The following is a 9,625-nucleotide window of genomic DNA, read 5'->3' on the forward strand; positions in this document are numbered from 1 at the left end:
TTAAACCAAGGGAAACCAGGTGAATGCGGCTACGAGGATTCGAACTCCTGACCAACAACGGGCAATAGCCTGGAGAGATACACTCCCCCATGGAGAGCTGCTGACCATGAGTCCCACCCGCGGGTGGTACATAGTCCTATAGTTGATAAGGAATTCTATTTAACATGTGCATAGCAATTAAAGGCACCTCATTGTTAGTAAGAAAACTCAAAAAAGAAAACATGTAAAGAAAAATTCCCATAAAGTTATGTACAAACCTGGGATAATGCCCTGATCTCGGCCAAAATTGGGACCACAGAGTGAGGGTGGTATAAGGGCCGCTTTCTAAATATTTAGAGGGCATAATATCGGGTTAAAAAAAATGTTTCTGAAAACGGATAAAATAGGGGTGTAAAAAGTAAAATAGGAAAAATTAGGTAAAAATATCCATGGCGGATATTTAAACTCTAAATTCATCCCCTCGTTCACATTTTCCCTCTCTCTCTCTCTCTCTCTCTCTCTCTCAATTTCTCGCTCGCTCCCTTGGCTTAGGGTTTTCTCGATCGATTAATGGAGTAATTGGAACAATGAAATGGAATTGGTACTTCTTCTACTTCTTGCAATTATGTTTCTGATGCAATTTTCTTGCTATTAGTTTTATGTTTTTTTGGTGTAGATTGTCGTTATGGTCGAGAAAATTAGATTTTGTTCTTCAAGTTGTTAATTTTTTGTTTATTATAAATATTTCCCTAAAATAATATTTGATGGAAAATAACAAAATGGAGGTTCTTGATCTTAACATTGAGTTTTTCTTGAAGAATTTTGGGATTTTTTGTTGAATTTCTGCCATCGGTTTAAGAATGGAGAAAATTCTTGCTTGAATTGTTGGCTAGGGTTTTAGTTCAGGATCTTTGAGCAAGTTCGGAGATCATATCAGGTTTAAGATCAATAAGATCATTACCATATCTCTGTCACGTAAAGAAAAGGGGAACAGAAAAACAGGGACTCACACTTACTTCTTGTTTTCGTTAAGAAAAGTAAAAATTGATACCTGACATACTTTGAAGGGTGTGGGAAATTAAGTTTTGCAAAGGAACAAACCGACGTTGTAGAATTTGTTCACTTGTGGTATGTTAAAAGTTTGAATACTACTCAACTGATACTGTGGTCTTTTGTCTACTTTTCCCATGTTGATTTGTGAATTGTGTGATGGATAGATAGACCTGATCAGTTGTTTGATTTCTTTGTTTGGTATCTTGTTATTTGGTATCTTGATATTCAAATCATGTTATGCACATCTTGAACTTAGTCAAATATGAAATGGTATATCATATTATGATATATATGGTTAAATGGATATATCATGGGAAATTGAGTAGTGTAGTCTGGTTAGGATACTTATGATTACGTGTGACAAAATCATGAAAGCTCGTCTCTTTTAATGCCTCAATCAACACATATTTTCCATCTTGTTGATCTCTTCGTTACTGCGCCTCTTTTTCTCTTGAGGTTGGAAATTTTCTTTGGGAAATACTTGAATTCCTTGTTAGTTGCAAACTACCTATCCCTTTTCAAAAGAACGGCGCATCTGGAAAAAAAAAAAACATAGCTGAGACATGGGCATAACCTTCTTGGTGTGTGGATCCATGTATCAGCCTGTATGGTTGGTATAGAGTATATTTCCATAGGTAAGTTTGTTTACTTTATAGATTTTTCTTTCCCACATCATATCCTCATTATGCATTTCACATGTTAAAATTTGCTAGACAATTTTCAATAATGATGCATACAAAAGTATTTAATTTTCTCAATTAAATGGATCCAAAATACACTGAACTTTTATGGAATGCATAGGCTTAAACATAAAGAGAGACTTTAAGTTTAGAAAGTAGTGTCATCTGATGAGGATAAAAGCTAACTTAACAGAGAAGATGACCCATAACAGAATAGAATGGAAAAATAGGATTCATGTAGCCGACCCCAAACATTTGAGATGAAGACTTGGTTGTTGTTGTTGTTGTTGTTGTCGTCGTCGTCATCTGTTGAGGATCCATAATAGCATTGGAAAAGTCTCAATTGTGACAAATATAGGAGATGGTGGAAAAAAACTAAAGTTATCAGATGCGGAGATCTCCAGATGGATCCTGGCTATAAAAATTTGTTGATACATCCTAAATGATGAAATATGGGTAGCATTCACCGGCTACAAGTTTATAGACTATTCATGACCTTACAGGAGCTATAGTAATCAACACTTTGATAATCCTTCATGTTGCAAATCTACTTTACCTGATTTGACACTCTGCATTTTGACTAGGTCCACTTCTCCATGAAAGTGTTGATTTCTCAAGCATGAAGGATTATGATTCTCAGCTTCCCTATTGCTTATTTGATTGTATCTGTTGGTATCATTGGAATCCATCTGTTGCTGATGTGGCAGCAGTGCTTGATTGATATCCTGGTAAGTTAGGCTTAGCTGTCTGCCTGGTCTTCATCTGAATCATCCTCTTTAGTCGATGCTCATACATTAGAACTACAACCAAACTTTTCTTTAACAATTGACTTCAAAAACCAAGTGCAAGCAAATTAAGCAATCGATTTTTTGTGAATTAGAGGCAACCAACTGAAGCAAATTTATTTCTCACCTGAACTCCTCTTATGCCAAGTCTCTCAATACGCTTACTGATGGACTTAAACTGACTGAAGATCATACGCTTATTGATGGGCTTAAACTGACTGAAGATCGACCTATCTCTTTGCTCTATGATTGAAGTCATTGTTTCTGTTTATTAAAAGAAGCAAAAGAAACATCACATAAAGGAAATGTAAATAAGAGTTTGGAATTTCTATTTTCATTTTGTTAATTATAACCATATCTTCTCCAGCGACCAGTTTCTATTTTATATTTACTGTGAAATTTGTTTGACAGGAGGAAATCTTGATGTTAACTATTTGTAGATTATGAGAAATATTATGAATTTATGACTTGTATTCAATGCACTTGCAGTTAGTTGTTCTAGATAATAAAAGATTTATATCCTCATCTGCACCAATCATTTGCCAATCAGAATACTCACTCTTTACAAATCTATGTGTTGTTGTTTCAGGTGTCATTTTCTGAATGATTTTTCTACAGCTTTCTTTGTTAAATCCCAGAATTCTTTGTCTATCATATTAACAACTCTGGAGCCATTACAAAAAATGAACATCCTCGGATTGGTCTTTCCAGCTTCTCTTTTCCAGGAGGCTGATCATCCTTCACCCTTGGAAAAAAATGACTCAAGAACTAAGTCTCCTGGTGCTGTCGTATCTAAGCCCATGAGGAAGAAAATAAAAGAAGCTTCAGAAGGTATTAAATGTCAAGAGAACCCCCCAGATCAGGAGCGCAGCAGGAAATCTTCTGCTTATCTCAGTGACTGTTCCAGAGAATTGGCTGATGTTAGTAACACCAGACCTTTACCTTTATCACGTGATGAACCTGCAAAGAGAACTTCCAAAAAGAAGAAAAAGAAGAAGGGAAAGTCGAACAAAGTGCTTCTAGATGATAACATTGCTTCAGAAACTGTTACCTCCAAGATTTCTCTTAGCAGAGAACTGGTTGGATGTGACCATAGTAAAGCAGCAGTTCGTTATCAGACTGCCAAAGAAGTTATTGGTAAATCTATTCATGACAAGATTTATGCAAAACAAGGTAGTATATCTTCAGAATCGACTCTGTATGAATCAAAGCATTTTCTAAACACTGCTGATACCGAAGGCTTCCCCAATATCAGTAAGTTAAGCTCGGAGATTGCTGCTTTTCAGGATCCAGCCTCTGGTAAAAAGAATATTGATGGGACCTGCAATAGTAAGTCTGGAAGGAATGAAGAGAATAACATTGAACAATGCGAATGTTCTTCAATCATTACGTCTGTTACAACTTCAAATCCGATGAGTGTATTTTTGGAGGACACAAGGGGAAGCTATGTAAAAGCATTGGCTGTATCCTCATCCATTGATAGTTCTAATCCAATAGGAGCTCACATAGAACCGTGGAATGAAAACTGCCGAGTTACTGAAACCTGTGAAAAAGGACAACATGGATCCAGTTATGCAACGGAAAGATCAGATACCCATATTCAAGGAACTTTTGACACTAACTATTGTATTACAATAGCCAACACCAAGGAATCTTGTTCTAGATCCGTGGCAGCAGATTCCAGAACATGTTATAAAAATCTACATTTATCGTTGGGTAAAGGTGAAACCGATAGATATGGAGGTTGGAAGGAAGTCAGCAACAAACATCCAAAATTCTGTGACCACTTTGCGGTTGTTGCAGTTCAAAATTCTTGGGGTGTGAAAGGAGATGATGGAAAAGACAGCAAAATGGAAGTCACGTCCGGTAACCAGTATTCTGGGGTTAAGTGGACCTCTCAAGTTTCAAATAGTACATCACGGATATCCTTCCCTATGAATTACAGGAATAAAACTGGGAAGGAAAATGTTAACTTTACCTGGAAAAGGACTGGAAGGTACATTGGAAGTTCATCCACTGATGGTCGAAATATTTCTGATCAAAATCACCTATTCATGGATTCTGCTCAATCAGGCACAACTTCTGTATCAAAGAACAATTCCTCCAAGGTAGAGATTTCATTACTTCCTCCATGCATTCCTTATGATAGCAAGGATGCTTTTCAACAAAAAGTGCAGTACTCAGGAGGCAGTCTTCAGAAGATGTACAAAACCAAATGTAGCATGCCTATCAAGGCATCTGAGTGGCCTACTCGAGGGAGTTTTCATGCCAGACATGGTCAATATACATTAAGGCAAAGAGATGATGTCATGGGAAACAGTTCTTTGGAGTGCTCAAAGACTAAACTGGATCTTCCTTCTGAACAAGAGTATGTCAATCGTGGTGGTGGTAAAGAATCAGGGGCTGGAAACCCCAATCAGTGCAAGCCTCGAACCAGTAAAACTTTTTATCATGAAATTATAACTACTGATGTAGCAGAAACTACATCAACTGAGGGTTTAAAGCCTGAACTTTGTTGTGACTCTTCGATTGAAGAGGATAAATCATCTATGCGCTCTGGGACTGAGCCCCATTATGACGCAGATGAGTTCACTTCTAGAGCAAGTTTACCTAAGTGGATTCCTGTCAGTAAAAAGGAATCATTGATGTTGAAAATGGGTGGCAGTGTTGATCATAATAATGTACAGCACAAACAGGACTTAGATACTTCTGGTGGAGCATCCTGTGTTTCGGACATCACAAGAGATGTCAACATGTCTAATGGCTTATCAAATGTCGTAAAACAAAGAAGCTTAAGGAAGGATACGAATTCCAATTTTTCTGCATCTGGTTATAAATTAAAGAACTTTCCCATACACATCTGTTCATATATAGCCAAATATGCTCTTAAAGCTTCTTTTGCAACACAAATATCTTCTGAAAATTTTCAGCTGGCAACTGGGACCCCAATTGCTGAGTTCGAGAGACTGCTCAGTTCTGCTTCTCCAGTTATTCCCTCCTCATCATTTTTGCAGCATTCAAATGATGCAATTAAACATGAGCCTGTTTCAGATTCCTTTATCAAACTTCTGAAACCTAGCATTGCGTTGCGTGATGTCTGGCAATGGTATGAAAAACCAGGAAACTATGGTTTGCAAGTCAAGGCAGAAGACACTAAAGGATTGCAAGTCAATGTACTGTTTCATGCTCATTTTGTCCCATTTCTCTCAGCAGTACAGTTATTTAGTCGTCCCTACCATTCTGTTGGAAGCTGCTCCGAAAGTACAAGTGGTAGCATGCCAGAAAGGAGAGATACTGATGAGAGCTTGTGTCCTTCATCAGCATCATCTTCACTCTGCCTGCCTGATGATTCTCATGTCATATTTGAATATTTTGAACATGAGCCTCCACAACAGCGCAGGACACTCTCTGCAAAGTAAGAACTAGGATTCTCTTACTTATCTACTTATTAGATACATTTATAATGCATTTTGATGGCTGTTTATATTGATCAACGCATCTTCTCTGATTACATATTTTCTCTCTGATCAACTACAGAATAAAGGAGCTCCTAGAGGTTGGTACTTCTAAACCTCAAGCATTTGGTGACCCATCCAAGCTGGAATGCTTGAATGTACAAGACCTCCACCCTGCATCTTGGTAAGTGACAATAATAAGCACTTAGTTTTGAAGTAACCATTGTTTTGAAGTAATCATTTGGAAATTTACATAAGAATATTTTATAAGTATTTCCAGCTAAAACCTACTGACATCTGTTATGTTTCATTCATTATTTTTTAACTTATGTCTCTTCTGTTACTTGTTTTAAGGTATTCGGTAGCATGGTATCCTATATATCGAATTCCTGAAGGTGGTTTTCGTGCATCATTCTTGACCTATCATTCCTTGGGTCATTTTCGTCTGAAAGGTACTGGATCAGATTCCATCAAAGAAAATGCTTTTTGTGTTGTCTGCCCTGTGTTGGGAATGCAGAGCTACAATGCACAGGTAAAGATGCTTTGGTAGATTGATATTTATTTCCCATGCATTTTATTTGCTGAAGTTCTTCAAGTATGGGCATATTATTGATTGAATTTGGAATAAATTCGATAATCTTTCAAATGCTGCTCTTCCATTCTAGGCACTTTTTTAAACAAGAAAGTATTATTCTTGAGACGCCATGCTAAGAAAAAAATAGGAAAAAAAACTGAGTTGAAAGATTGAGTTTAGTTTGTCTTAATGGTTATAAGAACAATGGTCATAACCCAGAAGTCTTTGGTTGTGCTTGAACAAATGTCATAGCTAAACTTGTCATCCAAGATTAATATACATTATTGTATTTATTTCTGATCTTGCAACTTACCTGTAAGACTTATCCAGTTGAATATCTGATTCTTCGCCTTCGTAGGGTGAATGCTGGTTTTATCTCAAGAAACCAGCTGAAAATCTTCTGAAAGGTTACAAGCCAGCTGATATCTCTCAGCTGCTCAAAGAAAGGTTAAGAACTTTGAAGGAAACTGCAGCTCTTTTTTCAAGAGGACATGTCCAAAGAGATGGCACTACAGCCATTAACCGGCATCCAGATTATGAATTCTTTCTTTCTCGTAAGCAGTGATTGTTATCGCCCATGAAATATAGTATGTTGGAGATAGAGAAAAAAAAATCGGGAATTCTATAGTTTTAGATGAAAGCAGTAGGTAGATAAGATGAAGGTTACCATACAAATTCAGTTCCGGATGAGTTGTGAAGAGGAGTAGAGGTGTAAATATATGTGCATTTGTAGATACATAACTAGCTCAACTGCCCTGTATGCATAGCTTTTTGTACACTTGTTGGAAGAAGGAGAATGAAATATGAATTGCCACCATGTTTCGGGCTTCCGATCAAATACATTTTTCAGTTGGTGTCCGAAACTTACCCTCTCTCTCTTTTCTTCTATTATTTTCTGTAAAATCTAGGAAGAAAATCTGAAGACAGTATCCGCACTGTCTGAGGATTGTCTTGGTGGATGCCACAAAATTTTTGATGACAAATCAATGGGCTTAAAAAGCTTCTGATTTAAGTTACAAATATAGTCAAGATAATTATCATGGTAGCCACTTTGATAATACATAAGCAAAGAGTTTAAGCCAAAACATTCACAGGCCTAGAAACTTGTCCCAATCTTTACTGCAATAAAAGAGTACTAAGAAGGATATACAACAAATTCAATTCAATTCTCAACTGACAGCATCTCAGATTTCAAATACATAAAAACCAACATAAAAAGTCCCCTATTACAGCATTTAAAGGAGCCAATAACCATGAACCGACATTCACTTGAACGTTTTACATTTCTTTTGCTGAGACATCAGAAACATCCACATGACAAGAAACAAATTTATAAACTCCAGCAATGAAAGATGCACCCATGTCTCAAGTTTTTGCAGCAGGCCTTACTAAGCCCAAGCCCGAACCACTTCCCAAATGCTTAAAATCAGTCGCCTCCAAATGATCTCCATGAGCAGAGAACCCCGTTCCTCCTTTCTCCAAAGTAACCAAATTCCTCTCCTTGCATGCCTTATTACATACCAAACAAACCTTATCCACTGCCACAAACCGATCTGCACACTTCTTACAAAAAACATGGCCACAAGTACTAACAGCTACCAGTGTAAGCGTATTAGTAAGTGTAACCTTGCAACTAGGGCAAATATAACTGGTCTCCAACGACTTAGGCTGTTTCTGCTTGTTGCTTTCTTCAGTGAGGTAAATTGGAAAAAGGGACTTCATCTTCAACTTCTCATTGCCTTCAGGACAAGTTGTACTTGTGGAAGGAGCATCTACTTTGATTGGGGCTTCGGGAGTTGCAGAGGGTAGCCAAAAGGCTTTCATTGTTCGAAGAGCTTCCTCTTCGTAGGAAGTTGCCTTAACACTGTTGGCTCCATGGAAACCGTTTTTTCCATTGGAATGATTTCTGTCGCTGTACTGGGGCACGGCGCCGTGATTTTGTTGATCAAAAGCGTCGAGCTCGCGGGCTTTTTGTTGTGCTAGCTTCTCTTCTTCCTCCTCTTTCTCTTGCTGTTGTTTAGATACATGAGCTGTTAATTTCCTGTTTGCATAAAAAAAGAAGTTGGACAAAAAACTTAGGAGGGAGGAAAATCATTAAAGCATTCAGCATGGTGATCAACAATGAAAAGCCTCCTAATAATCAGACAGTGAGAAGCACACAGATCCATGGGCAATTTATACATAGCATATCCTTGATAGTGATTATAAAGATACAATCCCTCTAAAAGCCTCCTTTTTATATTTTAACTGTCTCAATTTGAAGATTCTCCTTTTCCTTTGTTTCCTCCATTAAAGATTATTATGCTAATGGATCACCAAACTCTACCCCTGTTGTTTAAAGTGGAAACGAGCAAACATGGCATCACATGATTTTAAGGCTGATAGAACATTCTCGATGAAAAATAATTTTATCAAAGTGCAGGGAATCATATTAATTGGATCACAATGGGCGGGAAGAACCCAAATACGGAAATACTACCATGTTTCAGAACAGATTAGAAAATTAAATTTTCTCTAGGATAAATAGCATGATCTAAAAGATACCCAAATCCGTTGCCCTTTCTATCTATAAACATGGTTTAAATTTAATTTTCTTTTTAAAACTCAAATGTATTTGCAACATCCATTATACATCCATGGACACCCTAAAGAAACCAGGGGAGGATCTATATACAGTCCAGGTGGGGCCACGACCCCCTTAAAATTTTGAGAAAAAAAAGATTGGGTGGTTTTTGTAAAACCTTCTCAGCTATGAATATCGTTAAGACTAGGCTTCGAAACAAAATGAAGGATACTTTCCTCTCAGACGCATTAATGGTGTTTATTGAAAGAGAAATTGCTAAAAGTCTGAGCATTGATGCTATCATTGAAGACTTTGAAAATTTTAAGGAACGTCGAATTCCTTTTAGTTAGATAAGTTTTAGTTATAAAAAATTAGATGATACTTATTTGAATATTTTCTACATAATTTTTGTTTTCCTCTTTTGAAATGTTTTGGAGATATTGACGTTGGCTATTCTACCCGTTTTGTTTGGGTTGTGGTGCATCTCTTGTGAATAAAATTGCATAAGAATTTTTTTTGTCTATCTTGTGTACGCC

General features: G+C 37.0%; 2 protein-coding genes across 3 annotated transcripts in view; one reads left to right on the forward strand and one right to left on the reverse strand.

Annotated features, from left to right (window-relative positions):
* On the forward strand, positions 412 to 7,346 carry LOC109833261. 2 transcript variants are annotated; one of them, XM_020400874.1, is made up of 6 exons: positions 506 to 580; positions 2,297 to 2,440; positions 3,087 to 5,912; positions 6,035 to 6,136; positions 6,307 to 6,484; positions 6,885 to 7,346. In XM_020400874.1, exons 3-6 carry the CDS (start codon positions 3,181 to 3,183, stop codon positions 7,089 to 7,091), a joined length of 3,219 nt encoding a protein of 1,072 aa, XP_020256463.1. In that variant the 5' UTR covers positions 506 to 580; positions 2,297 to 2,440; positions 3,087 to 3,180; the 3' UTR covers positions 7,092 to 7,346. The 2 variants fall into 2 exon arrangements, with proteins under 2 accessions (XP_020256461.1, XP_020256463.1); XM_020400872.1 differs by lacking the exon at positions 2,297 to 2,440 and having other exon boundaries at positions 412 to 580.
* The window catches only part of LOC109833262 (nitric oxide synthase-interacting protein), a 4,010-nt gene continuing 2,004 nt past the window's right edge, over positions 7,620 to 9,625 (reverse strand). Inside the window, exon 2 of the mRNA XM_020400875.1 lies at positions 7,620 to 8,567. Coding sequence (XP_020256464.1) covers positions 7,892 to 8,567 — 676 coding nt within the window. The 3' untranslated portion in view covers positions 7,620 to 7,891. The remainder of the gene's footprint in view (positions 8,568 to 9,625) is intronic.

This window comes from Asparagus officinalis, chromosome 3 (genome assembly GCF_001876935.1).
Source record: "Asparagus officinalis chromosome 3, Aspof.V1, whole genome shotgun sequence".
NCBI lineage: Eukaryota > Viridiplantae > Streptophyta > Magnoliopsida > Asparagales > Asparagaceae > Asparagus > Asparagus officinalis.